Source organism: Diadema antillarum, unplaced genomic scaffold (genome assembly GCF_040938485.1).
Source record: "Diadema antillarum isolate AM-2024a unplaced genomic scaffold, OU_Dant_1.0 seq00000569_RagTag, whole genome shotgun sequence".
Lineage (NCBI taxonomy): Eukaryota > Metazoa > Echinodermata > Echinoidea > Diadematoida > Diadematidae > Diadema > Diadema antillarum.
In genome coordinates, this window is record NW_027271507.1 from 100579 (window position 1) to 127551 (window position 26973).

At 39.5% G+C, this 26973-nt stretch overlaps 1 protein-coding gene across 1 annotated transcript in view; it reads right to left on the reverse strand.

Annotated features, from left to right (window-relative positions):
* The window catches only part of LOC139735297 (histone-lysine N-methyltransferase NSD2-like), a 37865-nt gene extending 16066 nt beyond the window's left edge, over positions 1-21799 (reverse strand). The window contains exons 1-7 of the mRNA XM_071646054.1: positions 21679-21799; positions 17567-18815; positions 16219-16905; positions 15561-15709; positions 14576-14827; positions 13809-13938; positions 4584-4714 (exon numbers count right to left, since the gene is read on the reverse strand). Coding sequence (XP_071502155.1) covers positions 4584-4714; positions 13809-13938; positions 14576-14827; positions 15561-15709; positions 16219-16905; positions 17567-18785 — 2568 coding nt within the window. The 5' untranslated portion in view covers positions 18786-18815; positions 21679-21799. The remainder of the gene's footprint in view (positions 1-4583; positions 4715-13808; positions 13939-14575; positions 14828-15560; positions 15710-16218; positions 16906-17566; positions 18816-21678) is intronic.
* Between the last annotated feature and the right edge of the window lie 5174 nt (positions 21800-26973).

Genomic DNA, 26973 nt, shown 5'->3' on the forward strand with positions numbered 1-26973 from the left:
TTACCCCCTAGGAAAACTACCACCCGGTCATCTACCCTCCTAGGGCAACTACCCCCAAGGGCAATTACCCCTAGGACATCTACCCCCCGGATAACTACCCCCTGGGTAACTACCCCCTGGATGACTACCCCCCGGATAACTACCCCCCAGATAACTACCACCCGGATAACTACCCCCTGGATAACTACCCCCCGGATAACTACCCCCTGGATAACTACCCCCCGGAGAACTACCCCCTGGGTAACTACCCCCCGGAGAACTACCCCCCGGATAACTACCCCCCGGATAACTACCCCCCGGATAACTACCCCGCGGATAACTACCCCCAGGATAACTACCACCCGGATAATTACTCCCCGGATAACTACCCCCAGGATAACTACCACCCGGATTACTACCCCCCCCCCATTAACAATACCCCGAACCCCCCCCCCCCCGCCCCCTCCTGATACTTACCTACTGGACAACCCTCCCTCCCCGCCCCCCCCCCCCCCCCCCCCCGAAAGTTACCACCCGTCGTATATTTTCCATAAGTTCATAACACCATATCAGAAGATGCACCTTTCTCTTACACTGTCATCACTCTTTTGGCTTGTCATTTATTTTCTACCGTTATAACACATGATAGACGATAAACATAAGAAAAGGAGAGTTGATTTCACTGCAATTCATATTCCCTTAACATTAGCGAGGGACTCTTCGATATAAAGCCATAATTTATGATAGGATCCGGGCACGGTTTAATGAAAGTTATCAGTCCTGACAAGCTGTCAGTTCCACACAATTACCAATCGTTGTAGGTCGATCAAAGCAGGTCCATGGTAACAAGTCAGTGACTCGAGCTTATCAATCAAGCAGAACCCATGGTTTTATTGAAATTATTAGATACTAACAAGATGTCATAACTGGCAACTTTTATCAAAAGGTGCCCTAATCTGTCATGAGAGTAAAATTACAGCTTGTTTTACATACAAGTAGAATTGTGCTAGTTTTCAAATTAAATGTTCTCGACACTTTAAGAGGAAATCCAGTTCAAATATAAGTTAGTCTCATTAGAAAGAGTAAAATATTACGAGTTTAACGGTATTTTTTTTTTTTTTTACAAAACACCCCTAGTTGTTAACGAAGTCTTTTGTCCTGCACCCTCTTTTTGAATAGATCTAGGGAGAGTTGTAGTTGACAGAATCCTTTTTACATTATAGGGCTGCTCTGTTTTATCCCGGCCATTTCAAGAGTATTTTTTTTTTCTCAAAAAATTGAATCCTTCTTGGAATAACATGCTCTTTAATATTTCGTAAGGGGTTTCTAATCATCTCACCCAAAAGATGTTTAAAACCTGAAGTTAGGTCTCGACCAAAACCAGACGATATGAAAAAATGTTGGGTTTTTTTTCAATTCAAATAGCTAATGTGTTCGAAAATAACAATGAGAGACGTAATTTTCTGGGGGAGAGTTATTGTAAGAGGGGTGATTGTTTGGAGCCTAATTTTAATAAGGAGTAATTGTCAAGGGAGGTAATGTTCTGCAGTGATCATACCAAGGAGGTGACAATCTCTTCCCACATCCTTGATATACTAGTTGTTAATATGCCCAATAATGCAGTAGGGCAATTCTGAAATGAACGTTAACGGTATAACAGTAAAATAGTTACAAAATTGATGAAACAATGTAAAGAAAGCAAATTAAGACAGAGACGAAGTACACAAATAAAGATACAGTGCACTCCCGTTACAACGAACACGGTTATAACGAAATTTCGTTATAACGAAGCAAAACTTCTGGTCCCAAAATTATCGCCATTAAAGTCTATGGTACAAAATTCGCTTATAACGAAGACGGTTATAACAAAATTTTCGTTATCACGAAGTCTTTTCTGAGCGCCACTGACAAAGAAAAACAAAAGAAATGCGCTCCGTTATAACGAAATGCGGATCGCATTCGAAAATGCGTAGCGGAACAAGCATTATTAAAGCGTCTCTGCATGAGCGAACGCATCATTAAATGTTCACTCCGTGTATCACGCACAGTTTCCGAGGGGAACTTGCGTTGTTGTAATAAAATAATTTGAATTCAGATAAGGTTTGTTTCATTGTTCCGAAGTCCTTTAATACAAAACACACAGATTCTGATACAACTAAATGTCCGTTAGTTCGGAAATGAAAGAGGGTTTGTTATTAAGCACATTTTGGCATTATTCCAAAGTTTCGTTAATTCGATAATAAAATATGGTCCTTATTCTTATTCTTATACGGTTCGTTAGTCCGAAAATGATAGGAATTCAAAACGTTCGTTAATCGGAACATTACAGAAAGTATCGTTAATCCATGGTGGAAAAAGGAGAGTACACTAACAAAACTTAAGAATTGCAATCTTTATAATCGTCTTAAGATAAATAAATCTTCGAAATAACTAACCTTTCTCATCTTTTTTTTCATTAACAAAATTTCTTCGGAATAACGAACCTTATTTCATTTTCAGATGAAAAAGCCTTCGGAACAACGGACTTTCTGACTAGTGAACCTTTTTCTTTTTTTTTTTTGATTTATAAACCTTCAGAATGACGAACCTCATTTCATTTTCAGATCAACGAACCTTCGGAAAATGAACAATATATTATTTTGATCTAGATTATGAACTTTCGGAATGATGATTCTGCGGAAATGCGAACCTTCACATAAACAAACCATCGGAATCCCGGGAATGGCGAAACTTCGGAATAAGGAGTCTTCGGAGTAACGTACTTTAGTAAGAAAAGAACCTTTGGAATAGCGAACTGTAACCAAATCCTACACCGTCATTTTCTACACCTGTGTGACAACACAAACAACTTTATGCTCTTTTTAAAATGTAATATTTAAACGAAATTAAAAAGGTATTCTCCCATTTCACATAGCTTTCCAGCGTATGATGAGGATTCAACAAACAAATTTTTTTATGCGTGGTTTCCTTCTTTTCGTTATACATTGCATATTATATTTGTTCGGTTACAACGAAATTTCGTTAAAACGAAAAAAAAAAAAAACTGCCAGTCCTGAGCATTTCGTTTTAACGGGAGTGCACTGCACATGAACACACACGAGATAAATCCCTTGTAATGAGAGAAAGAGGAAAGGTGAGTTATGAATGACAGGAATAGACTGCCTTCACAGTGGACAGAGAAAAGCGAGAGGGAAGAGGAAGATGATGGGTCAAAACCAGGGCACGTGAGGCATGAGATATAAGCTCCTCAAAATAAAGAAGTGTTACATGGAGTTGTGGTAAACGATAGACAATTGTGGTTAAAAAATATTGCAAAAAGTTTAACTCATTCTGAAGTGTAACATTTCTTCAAAATGTCTTTAGTTCAATGGTAAAGGCATTCAAACTTAAAACTTCTTTTATACTATACTATCAAGAGAAATCCGAAATTTCGGAACAGTAAAAGAAAATACAGATTTAGTGAAAATAGTTTGGTTAAAGGCATTGACATTTACTGGATTACCGGGTAGGATATGAAGGGACAGCTTCGTTTTTTATGAACATAGAGTCAAAATACAGAGGGAGAAATTAAGCTTTTACATAAATTGTCCTAAGTGCAAACGATACAAATCGTAAATCTTTAAGATGTTGTTTTCATAAAATGATGTATCAGTATGGCATCTCCGTGATTCCTGGCAAATAATACAAAGAACTTCGTTTCCTGTAGTAATGATATTCTTTTTATTAAAGGTAAGATGGGGGGGGGGGGGCAATGACCCGGGAGGTAGTTACCCAGGGGGTAATTGGCGTGGTGCACTGTCCTGGGGTAATTTTCGTCTTGATAGTTATAGGGGAGGGGGAGTTGTAGGCTTGCTTATCCGGGGTAATCATCCTCGGGAAGTTATCGGAGGGTGAAGTTATCGGGTGGAAGTTATCTGGGGTCTAGTTATCGGAGGAGGGGGTAATTAACCTGGGGATAATTATCCTGGTGGGAATTATCGGGGGGGGGGGGTAGTTATCCGGAGGGTAATTATCCGGGGGGGGGGGGGGGGGGGGGGTGATTATCCGGGGGGTAATTATCCGGGGGGTAATTATCCGAGGGGTAATTATCCGGGGGGTAGTTATCCGGGGGGTAGTTATCCTGGGGGTAGTTACCCAGGGGGTAGTTCTCCGGGGGGTAGTTACCCAGGGGGTAGTTCTCCGGGGGGTAGTTATCCAGGGGGTAGTTCTCCGGGGGGCAGTTATCCAGGGGGTAGTTATCCGGGTGGTAGTTATCCAGGGGGTAGTTATCCGAGGGGGTAGCTATCCAGGGGTAGTTATCCGAGGGGTAGTTATCCAGGGGGTAGTTTTCCTAAGGGGGAATTGCCCTGGGGGGTGATTGCCCTTGGAGGGTAGTTGTCCGGGGGGTAGTTGTCCTAGGGGGTAATTACCCTGGAGGGTAATTGCCCTTGGAGGGTAGTTGTCCGGGGGGTAGTTGCCCTAGGGGGGAATTGTCCTGGGGGGTAATTATCCGGGTGGTAGTTATCCGGAGGGTGGTTTTCCAGGGGGTACTGTTCCTAGAACCATACATTTCATGCCTTTGATCACATAATGGCTCTCATGTTTGCAACGAATGAAGCGATTACCTGGCACACATTCTCCTTTTTCGCTGCTCCCCCTCCGGGGGCCGAGCGGTCCCTGCCCGAGCTGCTGCCACTCACGCTGCTGGTGGTGCTGCTCCCGTTCTGAGAAGCAGCGTCGGCCTCTGAGCTAGCTGCTGAAATCACACGACAAGCGAAAAACATCGGGGCATGGTGAATCACTGTCGCTCGGTGGCACATCTGTTTTTTTGCAGCAAAAGTGCTTGACTGTGTACTTTGAATATGGGTTACCACCGGAGTGGAATGGAGTACTGTCACATCAAGGCTCTGTGTTTAGGAAAGCCTTTCTCTGGACAGTATTATTGTCCTCATGAACTTACACGATCACTTCAAAGGGATTTTCTACCATACATCTGTGTGTTTGTTATTTTGCAATGGTAAAAAGTGTGTGAAGTTTTTTTCAATCTGTCTGAGGGGTCTACGTTTAGCTGTTGTGAAATAGGTTTATAATGTATAAATGTGCACAAAGTATGCAAATCGTTGATTAAATGTTTGTTACAGCAACATAGAAAAAGAGTGTAAAATAGAATAATGCTATCTACATGATTAACTGACAATGACACTAAAAAAATCAACTTATACTTTCATTTACAAAAAATATTTTATTTCAGTTTCATTTCTTTCATTCAGAATGATATCTCAGCTCTACATTTATGTGAAGAGAATGGGAGGGGGGAAATAGTGCATTTGAAGTCTACATACCATAAGGATATTTGTGTGCTAAGTGATTGTTGAGTGTGGACATACAGCTCTAAAGTAGCGTGGCTGTCTTTCTTGGCTGATGTCTTCACTTCGAAATAAACTAGCATTTCTAGCCCCTTTCATAATTTTTAACAGCATTCTCTTCTTACTGACATCAGTTTAGTACCCTGATTCTTGCTTCAGACAACTGAGCCCAGACAGTCATTACTGCTAAATTACATTTCCATAAGCATGTTTGCCCTGTTTTTCCCTGTTTTCTTGACATAGGTGTGTGTTGATTGTTGAATAGCCATGGTGCTTGAGCTACCCTTGTACTCAATAACCAAGCTGCAAATCTGAGCAGCAACATATTTCATTCATGAATCCATCCATGTCCACACTTTCCTCTATCAACGTCTTGAAACACCTTACACATAACAGATCACGCCAATCAATATTGCGTCATTCAGCTTACTAAGAATACAACTCTACCAGACTACTCCCAACACACACATACTTTACACATCTTCTACTTTACTCATTGAGAGTCAGAGCACAATAGTCTTCCCTCCTTCGTCATTCATGTTGGCCCATCTGTCTTTGTGATGTCCATCAAATCTGAAGACATATTAAAATCCTCCACGCATGTGTATCTATATTTCGGTTCTCCACTGTTCCCGCATCTTTGCTAATTGTGCTCATATCACAAGCTATCACGAACTTATCCAGTATACACCGGGTAACTTGCTTCAAATTGTAGATCCCTCCCTCTTATTCAATGGCAATCAGTACCACTCATCCTTCTCAACTCATTCATTCGAACAATTAACCATCCTCTGATCCATAAGAGATCCATGTACACACTCAGATCTTCAAAACCAACAAAAAATTAATCCTCTATCATTCACTATCCACCTAGTAGTACTTCATCTGATTTATTCAAGTGATTACAGCATTCATCCAATTCACATGAGTTCTAATGTTCAATAAAGACACACTAAATCTCCTCCCACAGCAAATGGATACATTCATCCTTCTATCATTCACCATCCATCTATCCCATTCTATCATTCCATTAATTTCTCACTTCCATCTTTCTCCCTTTCCACCAGCCCTGCACACACATCACTGAACTCCATACAGCTATCCTTCCAACTCTGCAATCTATCCGTCCATTGCTATATTCCATTCTAGTCCCAATGTAGTTTTACACAAAATTTACTCCCGCAAAAAATAGAAGAGAAAGTTATTCTAAGTGAGACCAAGACAGCACAAAGAGGCAAGTAAAAATAGTGTCATGCATTCGGAAAAAGCTGCAGTTGACCATCAGGCACACTTACGTCAATCAGTTTTCATTCATATCACCTCATTACGGAAAATTCTGCTACATCGCAGTCAGTAGAGTTTGGTTTATGATCACCTTATGATTTTGCAAACAAAGACTGGTATATCTGTACACCACATAGGGGGCAATATACAAAAATGAAACATGGTTAATGAGGCAGGTCAATATCAAACAAATCATGAAACCTTGGCCTATTCATGAACCTGGCTCTGCGATTTTACCAACAAAAATATAATAAAAAATAAAAATCTGCATTTGAGCAGAATTCAAAATGGTGTATTCTGCTCACACACATATTGCTTGTTGTACCTTCAAGCTATATGAAGGAGGTCAACAGAATACGATTTTGTTTTCAAACAACTGAATATCATCTACTTTTCTTCCTAATCTGATGCCTTTAATCACATCCCAATTTGATGCATCCATACAAATATAGATCTAATAATGTCAAGCATTTTAGATTAGGTTTTGTTAATAGTTTTTGTATCTAAGTTACTATGCAATTGCACTTGACTTGATTTGAGGGTCAACCTCCCTAATATTCAATTCAACTCAATGAAATTAAAATGCATTCTGCTGGAAATGCATACAACGTAAAGAAATTAAACAATGGCACGCTCAAGAAAGCATGAAGCAGAAAAGAAGCACAGCATACCAGCAAAATAAAAATGAATATCTAACATGCTCATGCAACAACAGCAGATGTTGATCCCAAAGAAAGGTCAATCATGCCATGAGGGAGAACCCTGCCTTTGAAAATCATATTAGGAGATACTCTAATACCAGGACTTTCCAAAGAGCTTGATACTAAACAAATTGTAAAATAAGGGTATAGCAAACAACCCTGCTACCACCACACCACACAAACCTGCCATTCACACCACACCAGCTCACAATCCACACCTAACACACCCAAAATCTGCTCAGCACGACCCTGCAATTCACACAGCACCAATGTAGAGTCTATCGATATTGTATTTAGGAAAAGGGGGTATCATAGAAAATGAAGAAAATGAGAGATGACCCCACACCCAATGTAAGTGAGCAATACAGTGCCAATCACATCAATATCATTCCAGGACCACGTGTACTACTCATCCACTAAATCTTTGTCATCCTCACTGAATTCTGCACAACTCCGACATAGCACATTGAGTAGAGTACCGATATCTGCACCTCCTTACCACTGAAACATTTAGGTGGCTCAATTTTAGAATGTTTCCAACTTTGCTGACACCGTTGTATGATGATATGTTCAATGCTTGACAACACACCCCAGTATAAACAAGTCTGGATAATTATGCTGTTACAATCAAGAGATCAATGAATGAATACCACCATGCTCAACATAATATTTCATTCACACACTACTGTCTAACTATGGGAATTATTGAATATACCCGGTATAGTAAATCTGATCACTCACAAATTTCTTTCTAAAGGAACTTGGCATTCATTTTACCCCTTATTTTGTCGTAGCTTCATATTCACACAATATTAGAGACTCTCGTAGCATGTAGGATCAAGCAACTCAACACTTTTAGAAAATGCTGTTTAACAGTGCCTTACATATCATCTACTCCAAAGAGATTACTTTCTGTACTGTAATCTCACTTTCATTGAACTTCTACCATTACAACAGCACAGAGAAATTAATCTCTCTTAGGTACTTTGGTGCTACTATCTTATTCTTATGGGGGGGGGGGGGTGGACAGAACCACACCATACATCGTTTTTTTTTAAAATCTATGTGATGCCACGCATTATGCATACTAAAAGCTCAGCTGCAGAAGGGCATTAACTCTGGACACTTTGTACAGCGTTAACGCCCTCCTACTTCTAAGCTGATCATACCACTTATGGTCACTTATGGCCGGTTTTTACTTGTACCATGCCCTATGATGCAATGCTTGAGATAGATGGAAATTAAATGCATGAAGAGATGCATGGATTGACAGATGGGACGATGGATGGATGGACAGATGAATTAACAGATGGTCTGTCTACACACAAGTGTCCCCATGGCAACTTTGACAAAATGATGAACATTAACTAAAGTATGTGGTAGAGAAACTAATATGGGCTGCGATATGCTACTCGCAGCTACCTACATAAACCTACATAACTCACTCAAGTTTGAATAGCTAAGACAATGTGTGTCAACCACTTGGCACGACTACAACTTACAGTTAACATTGCATTACCTGAAATCTCGGCTTTGGCTGATGGTACGAGAGCTCATAGCAATGTGCGACACGGCAGATGTCATAAAACCTCTTCCGAATAAAAGTCAAATGGATTCAATTTGCACATGAATAAATGATTTACTGCTTTTCCACAGGGAAAACCCCTCTACAAAGTTTTGAAGTTGAAAAGTAGGACCTAATGTGCGAGAAACCAAGCTCTGACATAAAAATATATGGCATACTACCACACATCCTGACCAGTTTGGCGAGTTTATACCCCATCTATCTAATTTGGGTCAGTGTAAAAACAAAATGCAAAACACACACGTTCATATACACACACACACACACACACACACACACACACACACACACACACACACACACACACACACACACACAAATAAATAAAAACAAGAGAGACAACATGGCACCATGAGAGAGTACATGCATGAACTAATAATAATGCATGGAAACAGTGAGTCAGTTGGCAATTAGTACAAAGCAGCAAGTCTGAATGCAGGCAGGCACACAAGATCCCAGCGAAAACTACAATAGTTACGTCAAGAATCACCCTGTTGTGATGCAACACCAAATACGTAAACGAGAGATCGAGAGAGAAAGACAGAGAGGGAGAGACAACCGTACAAAGGCAACGGCGACTAGTCACATTATGTAATCTAAAAGAAGAATTTTAATGGAAGTTTATCCTTCGAGTTCACAATGCGTTCCCGAATGTATGCCAAGCTTAAGACCTGATTTCCGTGCACACATCGTGTGTTACATCCAATTTCATCAAGAATATACATTTATAAGTCAAATTTGTCTCATTAGCAATCGCTTTGAAATTTTCTCCCTTAACGATATTAAGACATCTTCTGCAACAATGATCAAAATAGTGACATGCTTCCTTTTAGCACCAACAGCCAAATAAGTTAAAATAATCTGGTGCTATAATAATGATATGTCGGCTCAAGAGACATACACAGAGAATATCCAGCACTTCTAACTTTTAGGTTGGAAGCACAAAATTTCTGAATAGACTGCTTTGAGGGGTTTCACTACGGCCCAGGCTAGATCATCAGTTCTGTAAGGACATTGTCAACTTTGGACACTTGAGATAAACTTCCTGTAAATCCTCATATTATTTCTGAATTCCTTCACATTTTAGAATCTGAAAGACTATCCTTACTGTACAGAGTACCAGTCATTACGCAACGCTTGCTGTACTGTGCACTTATCACAACCTCATTACAATGGCATTTCATCACACCTCCACAATACCTGGTAATAAATAAGTAGAATAAGGCTATGTAATGGCTAGACTTTCAGTGTGGACATGCCTATGTTACAACCTAAGCACAATAGTACAAATGTCTTAAAACTACGATAATTTTAAGAGCCTGTAATCTGACGAGAATCAACATGAAATGGGTTTATGTACAAATACATACAGAAGTGAATTAATGAAGGCAAGCACACAATTCCGTGAAACCAAACAGAACAGTACACTCTGTTTACAAGCATTCTGAAATGTATACAAACTACTTAAATTTGTAACTCACATTATTTGAATCTCTGCTAAAAATACAAATCAATGCATTTTGCTAATGTCACTTCATTATACTTCAGTTAGCATATTGCAATGATTTCTATCATATCTAGCTGACAGAAATAATACTTCCTTTATCCCTAGCATATTCTAATTTACAACATGATACAACATAAGACTGACTCAATCAACTGATCCAAAAATGAGCAATGAAATAAGGCAACTTTACTTCAACACAAATGTTTCAGGCTACTCTGTCACTAAAACTTCACGATAATGAAGAATCATTTTCACGGACTGCCGTACCTCTACCTTTGTACATATCTCCATTATGTGCATACCTCATAGACACTGAACAGTCTACCAGAATATGAACACATATCTACAAAAATAAGGAGAGAATGAGAAAGGGGAAAGTAAAAATGTTAGATATGCCAAATGGGCATATGTCCACATGTTTTTAGACATATATCTTTTATTTACAGATATCATATGAAACCATCTATTCATAAGCTAACACTGAAATTTTCACCAAGATGCTTACATTCTAACAGCACAAGAAGAAAAAAAATGTCATAACTACAGAAAAATTACTATTTACGTTTAATCTACCACTTTCTGAAGCCCATATATACTTGCTGGGTGAAGGTACAAACAGACACGACACATTTCTCAGTGCTATATATTTTCCAGTTACGAGAAAAGCCATTTACTGTGTGATAAGCCGCTTTGCGATCTTGCAATGGTGAATCTTTTCCATCATGTAGAGAAAGCCCAAACTACAGCGTCGCACTTACAAAGATTCTGACAGAAAAAAACTAAGAAATGTATATCTGCTTGATGTATCAACATGTGTATCACCATCTGAAAGACACCTCATAATAAATCAACCCACTTTCCAAGCCAATGCCTATACCCATCTTTTAAGCTGCGAATCAACTTGCCAACAGGATGTTTGTCTATCTGTCTGTCCCTCTCTCTCTTTGCTTTTGGCTTTTCTTTTTCGCATGAAAAGCGCATGCACGCACAGAGCACCTTGCATAGACAGAGTCATACATCATAGAAAGCATACTTACTTTTGAAAAAAGGCCACTAAATCTTGACAGCAGGATAGAGGTAGATCTAAGTTTGTAAGAACAAAGTGCTCAAACACACACATGCACCCAAATAATGGAAAAAAAATTCTTTCAAACTCAACACACAACTCACACGTTACCTGCTGTCGATTTCAGAAATGAAATATAGCTCATATTGATAACAGATTCCAGATCTTCGGAGTGAACTGGTGCACTCGCGACATGAGTGAGGATGTCAAACGCTAGTTTAGTATTGTCCTCATTCAAAAGGCATGATTTCTATTTCTTCTCCATTAAACTCTGTTCTCAACTCTCAAATAAAAGACTAACACAAGTCACAACATACCTACTACAAAGCATCTATACATCCAATATGATCAAAGCTGTAATGTTTGATAGGGCCACTTTCATCAGTCTTATTCCCCAACAGAACATCCCTTTCCCCATAACCATCTATGCTGATAACTAATTTATTTTAAGCAGAATCCTGTCTCTCTAGGAATTAAGAGTCTTTGTTAAATCTTTACGAAGCTACATTAAAAAAAAAAAAAAAATTAGAGAGACAGCAAAGGGTGTTTCATTTGTTTTTTTGTGGTCTCTTGGTTTAGAAGGACTAGTAAGGTACTTTCACTTGCCTCGGATAACCAGAAACAAAGAACAACGAAGCAATGCCTCGCTTACAACGCAACCATTTTCAAGTTCAAAACTGCCAAGCAAGCAGAGTGTGGTGCAGGTGGCCAGTGTTGCCACACTACAAAGAATGACAGGCTCACAGGCATACACATAAAAAAAACACACTCACATATGCACTGATTACATAAATGCAGGTACAACTTGTATGCACTTGATCATATTTTATATGTCTATAAACCTAACAGCTCTACACACCGACTTCACATGAAAGTGGGCACTCAATGCAGCTATATCTGCATAATGTAGAACAAAAGGCCTTCTGCAAAGCATACAATCTATGACATAAGAAAATCGCATTCAACATGAACCGCAGTCATCACATATCATCACAAAGTGTTTGTGTTTATGATTAGGTGGTATACACAGAGGTCAATTTACAAACAGATTTACACATCATGTACGCTTACTGACAAACAAACACACACACACCATATGATTTCTCCTATCTCAAAAAATGGCACAAGAAAAATAAGTCCTCTTATATCAAATATATGGTGGAATACCACCCACGCCAATACAAAAAAGAAGAAGAAAAAAAAAAAGGTTACCTAGGTTATCTACATGTAGCTTACTGTCACAATCTCCTGAACACATTCCTAGTTGTAAGAAAAACAACTTTACAATAGGCAAACATGACACCACCTTTACAAAAGCCTTCCATTTGATGGCAACTACTCAGTGAAGCACAACAAACTTTGATTCTCGAAAGCCAACGCACGACTGAAAACTGGCAGAAAAAATTCAGGAATCAACAGCACGCATCCAGAGCTACCAACTAACTGATGCTTTCAAATTGAAACCTTGCCACAAACAGTCAGGAAATGCACTTGTACCACAAATTCTCTCTCTCACTTAGCAGCATAACCTTTCTTAGACATCAAACTTTCTCTGACATCAGAAGATGGACACTACCAAATCTCTATTCCTTTCACACACACACATACAGTGTACACACATACATAAATATACATACACATATACACACACATACATACACACATACATACACACACAAGTACAGACAGACATACAGACAGACAGCTACACACACGATAATAATGCCTTAGTGGCTAACACACGTCAATATCTCAGCAATCACAACGCCACTATCCTCTATGTTGTGTTCTACATATTCTGTATAGCCCTTTAACAAGAAACTTAATTGAAATTGAATGAAATTAATGTGTCTGCTTTAAATATCAAATTTCAATTTTGAAATCCCAGTGGACCCTCCCCCCCCCCCCCCCCCCCCCCCCCCCCCCCCTATCTGTCTGAAAGAACCGAAGAGGACAGACAGGGACAAATGTGTAATGGTATGTTGAGACAATAGTGGCAATGGACAAAAAAAGTTGAAGATAGCCTCGGCCCTATAATATGAAACTTTATACTAATCATGTCACTCAATTTGGAGATGTGTCTGATTATTTGATTTGGAAAAGAAATTGACAGCAATTTTTTAGCATTCGATGATAGCGTTTAATGTTAAAAGATTTAGATTCTGGGTTCTTTCACATTTACATGAGGCAGCATGTAGGGCAGGGTATGTAGACATGAATTCTGATTCTGCTTTTTATGGCAAGATTAAACTGAGAGCATGATGGGCCGGTTGAAGGCAGCATAAGATACCCTGCGACTACGGGAGGTTTAGGAAGAAAGAGGAATGATCTTCGTTATTACCGCTGTGAGCTGGGGCCAGGCTCTTGTTGGTGTCGCCGGCAGACTGGATGGCGCCGGCGATGAGGTCGGTGTCGATGATGAGACCGCCCTCGTCATCGTCCTCCTGCATCTCGGCAAAGTCCTGGCTCATCTGCGGAATGGATGCCAAGAGGTCAGGGAATGGGGTTTAATTTAGAGGGGCAAATGGTTAGATGACACATTACAACAGCAGGCCATGGCAAGTTAGCCTGTGCTTATGATGAGCAATGAAACAAAATACTAGTGAAGTGAGGAGCATAAGGAAGCGATCAACTTGTGTCTGTCGGTCAGATAGTACCAAAGATCATAAAGCATGCCCCAAGATGAATTACTCATCAGGTTTGCTTCCTAAAATGGTGCCAATGCCCATACTTCAGCTAAACTGCATTAGCAATTCATCTAAGCACTTTCAGAATCTTTGGATACTAGTAGTACCAAAGCAATCACACATGCAATATATCAACAGCAGAAACAAAACCTGACAATTCTATTGAACAATATTATCACCACATACCATTTTACAGAGATTAACATGTGAGGTTACTTGGAAAATTGGCATGCATGCATGTCTAAATGCAGTCAGAACTATCACAAAGTTTGTCTAAGATAATGTCCTGTAACAAGAGATGGCAAATTAATCAATTCCTTACAAAAATCTACAACTGACTTTCATAACAAATGCAGTGCCTCAATGCCACAGAGTTTGAGAGAGTCGAATCTCTTTATTTTTGCTTTTTTTCTTTCCTTACATCTGATGTGATGGCCTGCTGTTTATTGGCAGCACTGCTCTCCTCTCTCTTGCTCTGGCCTTCAGACTTGCGGCTTCGTTTCCTCTTAGAGTGATGTTCGACTGGTGTCGTCTCTGCTTGGGAGGGCGTGGCTGCAGGGGCACCCTTCCTTGACCGCACCCTCTTGCCAGGGATGCCCGATGACCTCCCTCTAGGGATCGGGGCTTGTTCTTGGTGCTTAGCCTGCTCTTCAGACGTCTTTTCCATCTTTAGCTGTTTGATAGCACATATGATGATCCTTCCTTTTTATTTTCTTACAACTCCAATATTACACTTTAACGCTGACTTTTAACTGTTGAACATAAGCCATGCTATATAATACTCAGCGGTTTATGACATAAACATGATTGCAGAACTCTCCTATTTCATTGCCTATAAATACCCTGTCCATGTCCACACTTCCATTAAAGTGTACTAATACTTCATTTACTGCAAGAAGACTGCATTGACAATGTGAGCGTTGATCTCTAGTACTATGTATATTTCTGTTGTACGACACCCATTTCTTTCATAAAAGCAGCATTTTTTAGTCACTGCGTGAACAGGGAAATATGTTAAAATGTTGATGTTTGACTTTGACCCAATGACTTTCTTCACATTTCTTCCCTCTGTATCAACGTTTATTTGAATAAGTCCGAAATAAATGCTTACTTATAAATATCTTGAAGGACAGATGGATGAATGATATGAAAACATATTTCAATAATGGCATTCGAACAATGTCTCAACAGTAGTTTGATAAGGCTCTCAACGAAACTAGTACATATCTTTTTAAACTGGAAGGATAGATGGACAAATGGACAGTCATAAAGATATACTTCCTATAGGCATTTGGATAGAAAATTCAACCTTCTTTGATAACTGTGTAGCTGCCTACTTGAAAAAAACATATTAAAGTTTGGACAGAAATCAAGAATGTACTGCATGAGGCACAGATGATGCATACCTTGAGGGTTTTGGTCAGTTCAGGGGAATACCCCAAGCTGGACAGGTCTGCTTCCTGGAGTTTCTTGGAGGGCTTGGACTCCCGCTTGGACCTCTTCAGAACTGGGGGGCTCTCCGAGTCTTGACCTGGTGTCAGTTTCCTTTTCCTCTCTGCAGATGGTTGCAAATCAGTATGCAGCAGTAAAGAAGAGTACAGTTTGCAAGGTACATAGTTCATTAATAAACATGTAGCACCCAAACAGATCAAGCTATTATATGTATCTTGTTGTATCAAGGCACATGGCATGAAAAAAGAAAATCTCAGAATATTGAGCTGCATAAACTGTAAAGTTGAGGTGAAATGATTTTCTACGTTGAAAAACAAATACATTTATCTGAACATGAAGTTGACAAAAACAACTTGCACAAAACCATAACAAAGCACTAGAATGCAAAAAAAAAAAGAGACAAAGAAAGCTCACTGGAATTGAAGTATACCACTCTGTGGATCTCCATGCCACATGCTACATTGTCTCCTCCTATAACCCACAAAGAGGGCTGCAGATTTAGTTCTGTTGCAGTCTTTGTTAGGAGATGTATCATTTGAAAATTCTAAACATTTGGAATTCATACAGACAAAATAGAGCAAAACTTCTATCTCTAGTGAAGTAACTGATTACCTCTCTTCTGTGTTGTTGGAGTACTGGGTGACTTAGTCGCATACTGATCCTTTTCCTGCTCTGATAGAGCACTCCACTTCTCCTCCAGCTTGAAGTAAATTTCCCGTTGGCCAATTCCAGGATTCTCCTGCACAATCTGTGCCTTGTAATGTCTCGAGAACTCAAGGAACTGCGCCGTCTTGCGCCCGCGCTTTCTCTTTGGTGTTTCTGCCGCAGCCCTGTCCTCTTTCTGCCGCCTCGGAGTCTTTGCAAGCGGCCGATTGGCTTCTGCTGCGGATTCGTTGTTTGGCTCGTCCTCCCGTTGCTTCTTGTAGGCCCGCTTGGCTTTCATCTTCGGCGAGTCCCCCAATGACACAACGTCAATTGACTGTGCAGCCGAGTCTGCCTTGGACATGTCGTACTTGAAGGTAAAGTTCAATTTCCGCTCGTGCCTGCTCATGGGGAGGGCTCTCTCGCACTCGACTATGGCCGCCTCCCACGCCTGGCGCCGGCACGGACGCACGGCCAACTTGGTCATCATGCGAGACCGCTCCGCCTTGCGCACCTTGCTGACCATCTCCTGGACAAGAGAGTCGTACTGATCGCGCCCCGAAAACTTCTTCATGCTGCTGCCACTGACCCAGCCCCTCTCGGGCACCTCGCCAAAGAATTGCACATGGTACATTCTGTATGTCTTGCCAATAGAACCTGCAAAGAAAGAATATTGCATAAAGTTGTTACTCAGAGTCTCCCTAAGGGTTAATGTCTTGATCAGCAGCTTGGCATCTCGGTGCTATGCCAAGAGCAATTGTCCTGGAAAGGTTCCAAGAAGTTCTTATTGCCATCTTCTTTCCAAATCACTTAACAATACAATTTAGAACAGTGGAAATCTCACAATATCCCCCAAAGCTCCACACTGAATGCAACTAGGAATGACTACTCATCAAAGGCACATAAAAAATCACAGCAAAAACCAGGATTATAAAAAAAATAATCTACCTTAATAAATGCAAACCACGTGGATTCTATGTTACAGGATTGTGAAAAGTCCAACTACAAGTGTCCTGTAGGCTTTGGTGAATTAATAATAGCATCGGAAGTAAATATAACTACATGCCATATTGTCGTGTGTGCAAAACATATGCACACCTGCGATTACAGCAGTTTTCATGATACTGTCATTGCATCATCCTATCATTGCAGACCAAGTATTTGTAAGTCTGCACATATGATTCTCCAAGACTTCAATGATATATACCATTTACTGCAAGGAAAAAAAAAAAACATGATTATGGACTACTTCATGACAAGACCAGTTATCTCCACAACCATAAATGACTTCTCTTTTGATGGTAAACCCCTCAAATACCTTTCATCCTGGTATAGATTCCCAAATTTGGGTCATAAGCCACCATACAAGGCCACCATGGATGCCCGCTGACTTTTGACCACACAAGATCACCGACCAGCCATTCGCAGGGCTTCTCATCAACTGAGGGCGCACTTTGCTTCAGCTGCGGGCCTTTGAGGAGATTTCCAACTTTGGCTGCCTTTGCAGTGTCTTTCCTCTGGGCAAATGTAGGTGGCTTGTAAGCGACTTCATTCTGGGCAAGGGACTCTGACTTGGCAATGGCCAGCTGCCTTTTGGTTGGCATTTTTTCGACTGCGGCGGGTTGCTTCAACGGTGCCTCACTGCTAAGCAGCGTTGATGTCAAGCTGGGTTTGCCCTGACTGACTGTTTTCTTAATTTTGATCTTTATTTCGGGAGATGCTGGATCAGACGCCTCAGACGGTGTGGAATCCGAAGGAGGGGTTGGCATAACAGAGTTTCCTTTCACTGGGCTAGTGTTCTGGGGTGGAGGGGTGCACTGTGCAGGGGCCTGCTCAGAAGGTTGCGGTGAAAACTGCAACTGCGGCTCAGTTTGTGGTGGCACTGCAGGAGGATGCACTGGAGGGGCCTGGACAGGCCTGTTAGCATTGACAGTCTGGGAGGATGTGTAGCTCTGTGAAAGATTTGTTGGAGGGGCCTTTACAGGCGACCCCTGTGAAGGGATTGATATAACTTGATTTTGATGGGACTGCTGATAGGGCATCCCATACTGATTTGAGTCCTGCACTACTTGAATTGACGGGTGGGGTGCTGGTTGGGCTGGGGGGTACTGTGCCTGGGGCATCCCGGACTGCACCATCGGCGGGATGGAGTGCTGAAACTGCTCCCTGTATACTGGTGGCTGTGAGTAGGACTGATGCGGGTAGGGCTGTTGTGGTGGTGGCTGCTGTTGCTGGGCCAAGTACGGTTGCTGGTTGGCTGGGGGAGGGAATGTCAGTGACTGGCCGTGAGATGGCTCAAGCTGCCTCATCGGCTGTGCTATCTTGTGGTATGGCGGCCCTGGCATGGGGTTGACTGGAATGTGACCGTAGGACTGGGTTCCACTCAGGGAGCCCACAGGGTTAATAGTTTGCATGGCCGGGTTGCCAAGACGCTGAGGTGTGTTGCTATACAGAGGGGGAGGAGGGGGCAGGGGTTCCCTCTGATCTGACGGATTCATCCTACTCAGAGCGACGTGCTCATTGGATTCCTCCTGCATGGACTCCTCTGTTCCCTTTCAACGAGAGCTCTGGAAGGGAAAGTTCAATCAAATACACTCAGTAAACTGTCAATGAAACTTGTAACCTTGTGCGATTCTATGTTATATACTACTACACTTAATCCCCTGAACAGTAAAGGAATGAATTCCTGGTTTATATTTCATTCCTACATGTATCTAACATCCAGCTCAAGATAAACAGATTTGCATTCAAACTTCACCCAATTGGGTTTGTGTGAAATAAGAAGCATTTCATCTCAGCATCTTGCATATACTTGATACTATCAGGATCTGTATTGTAACTGTCAGACTTTGCCTTGTGTAGATGGACAGAAGTCTTTAAGTATACATTGTACATGCAATGAGCAATTACACCATGTCCAACACAACTTTAGACCCATTTGAAAATCCTTTTCAGATTGATATCGAGACTAAGCTAGAATTGTAAAGCTAGAAGTGTAAAGGTCTTGTAACTGCTGTGACTAAAATTATCTGGCAACAGACACGAAAACCTTGAGTTGACCCTGCACACTAGGTCCATTTCACAGATTACGCAGACACACACAAAATGAGTAAAAGTAGAACCAAATGAGACATGACTCCTTCATCAACAAACAGTGGAAGCTGAAGCACTTTAACATTAAAAACAAAAGTAGAATGTCAATGGCAAATTGGAGAAGGGGGAGAAAACATTTGCTTCTGTGCCTGTCTTACATTAAGTCCTTATGTCACTATTTCATTTGAACATCCCCGAATTCGTTATGTGTCAAAATAGGATGGTTCACAAAATTCTGTGAATGTCGCATTACAGTGCCAATGTCTGCCTTTAACCATGCAGAAGCTAAAATTGTCTAAGTCGCGTTGTATTAATTGTAGCAATCTAATTGATCGCGCATCAGGACTTCCTGACAGTTTCACAGATGGTTAGATCTGTGATCGACGGAGTACAGTTGTACGGAGAAATGTATGCCTGCACGTCACATTCGATCAGAGTCAATAATTTGCATGTTTTTAAATTCGCGATTGGCAACCAACTAGCAAAAATTTGCGAAAATAAAAACCTCTTTAAAATATATCATATGGCGTATACAGGAGCTGGTAAAATAAGCCAGACCTGGATTGTTGGTGTGCAGGTTTGGTGAGACCATGGGTCCACAGTCAGTGAGTGAAACTGTCCATCAGTGTCTGTGTGTATGTGAGATGTGACTACTGACATCCATGGCATGGGGGTTACTAGACAGAAAGATCCGTCTGTCCGGAGGACTCTTTTATATTTTGCCATTAACGCTGTCCCCCGTAGACAGACGGAAGGTTGCAGTACCCATTGCTGTGTGGATGTTCTTAACCACTGTCTCTATGGAAAATTGGGTGAGGTACCTCACCCTTCTCGATTGCGTCTAATTCACGGCCCTAGGTCGGCAAATTTAAGCTTGTATGGTGAATTTATTTTTTTTATGAATACGTTACACTCACCAGATTAATGAATAATCCAACATTTTAGGAGAATTTTCAACGTAAAACACAGCCTGTCGCGTCGTCACATTCAAACTGCAGAAACATACACTATGAATCTATTAGCCAATCACATGCGAGGTAGTTTCTACGTGTTTGTTTTACTAAAACACGTACCTCGCATGTGATTGGCTTAGCAATTGTTACAGATTCAAAATGGCGACTTACTGCTCGCGAACGGCGATGTTGCGATATCGATAAAATTTCTGCATTATAACCGAGGTTATGTGAGTATTTCGATTGCACAATGTGAGAAATTTATCCCAAATATTTCTGCATAATGTGTCATGTCATGTCATACTTGTTTGAATGTAAAAAAGCTGTCTGAAATTTGGTTTATCGTAACGTTTGATCTGTGCGCGACTGCTCCACACAGGAGCCGCAATCATTGACTTCGGTCTGTATACGGAGGGGATCCGTGAAGCCAGACGCAGTCTCCGCGGAACATTCGCCGACGGACAGATACAGACCGATCTTTCGGTCAAGGGGGTTACTTGCTTAGTTACTGTACATAACATCCTTTATATTATAAGCCCCTTAAACCCAAAACATCATAGCCACTAATACATCTGTAGTCTACCATTGTTTCTACCATTTACTCAACAGCCAACATCAAACTTCAAATTCAAGTTACAAAATTCAGACTTCAAATCACTGTCGATATTCCCTCCCCCTTGTAAGACATCCTTGAAACAGATGAAATCAATAATTAAAATATGAAGACATTAAAAATTACTAGACAGCAGAGCAGTAGAGCAGTTGCATCTTAATTGAATTATTCTACACATCTAACGTTACTTTACATGTTAGCTCACAGCAACGTAAGTAGGGTTTTGTCCTGTAGAAACTGACTCATTTTGAAATTTGTAACTTGATAACTGTGTTGATACTTGGACCCCTCCTACACATTACTGAAAATTTTTAGGTCATTTTCTGGTGATTGCTTAGGCGTCAACACTTGTTCTGTTTGAAATTTGCCTCAAAATTCATATAAGAACATCACACCACTCAAGTGTCTTTTTCCCACATCTGGTTACAATATCTGCACAAATCTTATAACATTTTGATAAATTTAGCTACAAGGACACAAAAGGTCTTGACTAAAATTTCAATCGCCGACAGAGCAAGCGCATTCAGCACTGCATCCACACCTTTGACTTTGTTGAAGTTGCAACATTGTGGTGACTTACCACCACACCACAGCACAGCTAGCTCACCCAACAAGCAGAGAGCAATGAATGTAATTTTAAAATTTTAGACAACATGACACTATATTCATTATTTTACAATATCTGTAAAGAGGAGAAAAGGTAAAAATATCTAGTCTTTCGAAAGCCACTGTAAAAGGAAGCGTAAGGCTTAATATTAGCATTTTACTAACCTTTCGTCACTGTGGAAGTCAGTAGCCTTTATGAACGTAAATGCCACACGTTATACACGCAATTGTATAGCCTATCTATAACACGCTTGCCTGGTGGCGAGCGCTGAAACCCCAAGACGCGTCAGTCGTGCGCCGTTGTGTACTCACGCATCGCAGGCTTACCTGGGTTGAGACGAACTCTTACGATCTGTGGCGGCGCGAAATATTGTCCTTCAGCCATTGGTGGATCATTTCGGAAAGTCAGATCCGAAAGGTGACGGATTCTTCCGAAGTTCGTTCGGTTGTGGACTCGCTGTGGGGTTCCTTTGTCTGTGCAATATATTGGCCCTAGTATATTTTTGACTGCTTGTTGTTAATTTTCACCAACTATTGATAGATTTTGATACCATAAATCACTCACTCATTATCAGGTTTATTCATGCCTTTATGAGGTACTCAGAAACATTTCCTTTACTAGAATTTGTGCAAATTCATGTGCTGTGTGATAAACAAGATAATCCAAGATCATTTGAATGGGCTATAGCTACAGCTGCACTAAATGTATGATCAGGCAAATATATAACGAAAACTGATTTGTTTTATGTACAGAAACACCACCATTTTTGTAAAAATAATATCATGAAAAAGAATATCAAATGCTATTTCATAAATGTGTTGCCTCCAGCAAGTCTTGTCAGTGTGACTTTTAATGCACATTTTCTTCTGCATTTTCGTTTTATCTATATGCATATTAGGCCTATCCTTTGCCCTGTAATGATGTGTTACATAATTATAGCTGTTGTCTTTCCTAGTTGTTATCCGCTGAAGGTGGTCAATATGGTCATGCGGTTAAGAAATACTTATTTTCCTTCCTGTAACATTGCAGTGTAACATATAAGTGAACCCATTGGCATGTGCATTTGCAATACAATTTTACATGCCTCAACTGAAAACTGAATGCTGTTTGTAATTGTTAAATTGCCAATGTTTTCAATTATAGGGCCTATAGTGTAGGTAGAGCTATGGGTCCATTATCAAGGTATTTACACACAGGGCCTAAGAATACACTTACCTCATATCAAATATCTACTTCAATCATGAAAAATTGTTGCCATTTACAAATTTCACAATGTTTGAAATGCATATTGAATATAAATCTTATGACTGTATGTAGCAATTTAGATCGAGTGGTGCATCTTACTATTTTACATCACAGACCATATTGATACACACTTTGTTGTGGAAGAAAAGGCACCCATGCATCACTACTGCAGTAAGAATTGATTACAACAAATGTAAAGAATTACAATTGTAAGTTTAACATTTAATAATTTAATCTCACATTTGAATCTGTCTTCCTCTCTCTGTGTCTCTCTCCTTCTGACCCACATCTTTATATCTCCACTGCATGCACCTGACATAAAGTTATAGATATACAATCAATTTACTTATTTATGCAGATATGTAATATTTTTGCCTTGTATTGGCAGTGATTTCACTAATGCAGCTGTTGTGAGTGACTCTTAATTGCTTTTAACTTAGGAATAAACAAAATGTGTGTGGGGTGTGTGTGTGTGTGTGTGTCCAGGCAGTTATATAAAGATTGAATGGTTGAGCAAAATGTTTGAATTCTGTGTAGGGAAAACTTTTGATTTATCTGGTCAGAATGATTTCAGTGACAAGAGATACTACTTTCTTATATACTGTAAAACATGATATATTCGCAGCATGAAATTTTCGCGAATTGGAGCCGACGGCCTTTTTCACGGCATGAAATTTTCACGAACCACCACTGGCATTCAATGCATCGCGAGAGTGTAGACAAGATCTTTCGCATGCATTTTAATTTCGCGAATTTTGGCGCTTGCGAAATTTGTGAAATTAAAATGCACGCGAACATTCCTCGTTTTACAGTATCCTAGCTGCACTGATGCAGGATAAAAGAAAGGAAATACGATGAAAAGAAATATATTTCAAGTATACGTCCATTACAGGCCCTATACAGTGGACTCCCGTTATAACGAAGTCCTCGGGACCGGCAGTTTTCTTTCGTTATATCGGAATTTCGTTATAACCGAACAAATAAACAATAGAAATACATAGAGTGGATGACATTGCAGCCCAAATTTTTACTTCGTTATAACCGGAATTTCGTTATAACCGTGTTCGTTATAACGGGAGTGCACTGTACTTACTCCCATATTCAATTATATTTTCTCCCATGATTCAAAGAATGAGAAAATGAAGCCTCGTTTGTTTTAAGATGCACATCCATGGGTCAACTGCATGATCATTAGGCCAGAAGCATTGACCTTCATTTTGCATTCTGTTTATCATCTTTAATATACATTCTAGCAATAAGTCAACCTGACCAATCAGAACTGTTATTAGGAGCATTATCAACATCATGAGCATTTAATGGATTTAATTCTCTATGATTGGCAACTGATTTAAGACATTTCTGCAATTTGACCATAACTTTTAACAGCCTATTCTGTCAGGGCAGACTAATCAAATTTGGAAATTTTGTTTATCAATCATTCAGAAAAAAAAAGACAATGACAAAAGGAAACTTAAGAACTGAAGATTTCATTGGATCTTAGCTAAAGACTGCATGCGCTCATGGATCTTTAAAGGGATGGTATATTGGTTTAGGATGAGGATTCAGCTTTCAACTTTTTGCAAGATATATGTACTTATAGAAACCACTAAATGAAATGTTAAAGAGCCTACAAGTCTAGAGGAATTCAAAGTTTATTCGATGAAAATCGGTTTTGAAATGGCTGAGATATTGAAAAACAAAGTAAAACAAAGTGAGCCTAATAAAAAATGTGGGTCCCATCTTTTATCAGAATCACTTTGTTTTGGATATAATCTCAGCCATTTCAAGACCAATTTTCATCAAATAAACTTTGAATTGCTTTAAATATGACATTCTCTTTCATTATTTCATAAGAGATTTTTCAGTACCTAAAAAAAATTATATCTATATATATATATATATATATATATATATATATATATATATATATCATGAAAAAAGGTTGGAAACCTGAAGCCCCATCTCAACTGAAACTGTACCAGCCCTTCAACTAATTTTCTGGGCATTCATTTTTATTTTCATCTGCTATTTCAATGGAACTACACTTGCAGTGACGGTAGTTCTGCATATCAAATTTTGTGCAGTCACCATTGCTAATGAGGTGTTAATATGATCTCTGATATTATTATGTTTAAGACAGGGAGGGAAAATTCACCTGAATTTTCAGAGCACACCCCCAAAATCAAACAAACGATTTAAAACAAACAATAAGATGAAGATGTAAGATCATTTATATTTTTCTTCAAAGCATTGTGAGTGATTAGCAAAGAAATGCTCAACATAATTTGCACAGTATTGGTGTAGGACATACAGGTGAGGTAAAAACACATCGGGGTCCATTGCATAAAAGTTACTATTATGGCAACTTTGCCATCCAATGGTAACTTCCATAGAATTCTTGATTTTGATTGGCTGTTGAGTATTGTTGCCATGGTAGTGAATAGCAAAAAAAAATCTGTGCAATTATGATTTGGATAGTAATACAATATATAATGAAAAATAACAAGAAAGATAAAACAGGAAATGTGTATTGGGATTTGTTTTTAGAAGCATATTCTCAGATATGTTAATCTTTTTTGTTTCTCATTCTTTGGTGAGGAGTTAAGTGCTTTCAAAAAGGAAGAGTCATCTTGTCAGTAAATGGCATGTTTCAGTAAATGGCATGTTGGTAAAAATTGAACAAAGGACATTTTAACTGCTCGGGTCTTGTGTCAAGAACATAAGGATGTCTTTTAGGAAAGTCTTTTCATAAAAGAGACTCACCCTTCATGGTATTCATCATTCTTTATCCTCCTTATATTTTCATTTGCTATTCTTTTTGCAATGACATTTGGCTGCCAAATTTTAGTAGCTACTGTTGAGTGTGGAGAAATACAGTATTTTGTTTTTATTTTTGTTAAAAAAACACACAATTTGGCTTCAACAAGCAAATCTTGTTTTGATTCTTTCTTCTTCTTTTTTTTTCGCTGAAGATCCTAGAGAGTTTTGTTCAAATATTTCAAGGAGGATGTGGATGAGAGAGACAGGGTATATATTAAGAGAGATCATTTTTTTATCACAGAAATAAATGCATGTCACAAACAATGTCCACATGGGTGATTACTTTACACTAGCATGTGGCAGAATTTAATTTAGGACTTTTAAAATAATCCTGGAAACCTCGAATTGGCTCTCTCACTCTGCAATCTGAAAATGCTAGAACAGGCAAAAAAAAAAAGGTGGCCTTTTATTTCCTGTTTGAAATATGGGAGATAATAATTATATATAATATTTATATTGCCTTTAATAACTATGCCAAAATGTATAAGCCCTGAGACAATGTTGTTTGGATGTGTATACACGTGCATGTGTGTGTGCATGTGTGTGTGTATCTGTTGTGTGTGTGTGTGTGTGTGTGTGTGTGTGTGTGTGTGTGTGTGTGTGTGTGTGTTTGTGGGTTTTTTTTCAAGGGGATGTTTGACAACATACCAAAGAAATCACAGATATAACACATATACATCAATCTCTGAATGTTCACAATTTTATAATTCAGTAGAAGTTATATAAATCCTCATTTACAAACTGAAGATCCATGCTAGGAAGGCATATTGATTTTGAATTGACTAATGGATTCTAAAAGACATCTGTTCCATGCAGCAGATATGGCATACATTCAATAATTTGTATGTAACATTTGCCTGATAAAGCAAAAGATTTTTCCCATTTTTTTAAAGGTAACTGGCATAAACAAGAGGACATTGTATGGATACGTAATTTAATATCACTCACTGTAACTGCACAAAAAAGTTGTTGGTGCTTTATTTCTGTAGTAAAATCATCATGCTTTATATACAGTATGATAAATGTTTCACATATAAAACTCACGCAAAAAAAATGTATAGGCCTACAGAGGGTAACTAGCCCCTCACAGTAACTTTACCTTCACTCACAGTACATATGCAAAAGAAAGTTTATCTGAGAATTGATGAAATTTGACCTCTTCATGTATAAAGTCATCTTCAAAGAAAATCTGTTTGGATAAAGCTAAAGGACTTGTAAATGGGGGTCCTATGAATGGAAAAGCCACCATGAAAAAGTACGTGATGTTTGTTATTCTGAATCCTTATTAATCCACAAATGAAGTAAGGTTCCCCAACATTCTGAAGATTTGTTTATCTGAATATAGCATAAGGTATGTTATTCCAAAAATGAAAAGAAGACACATACTAATGGAC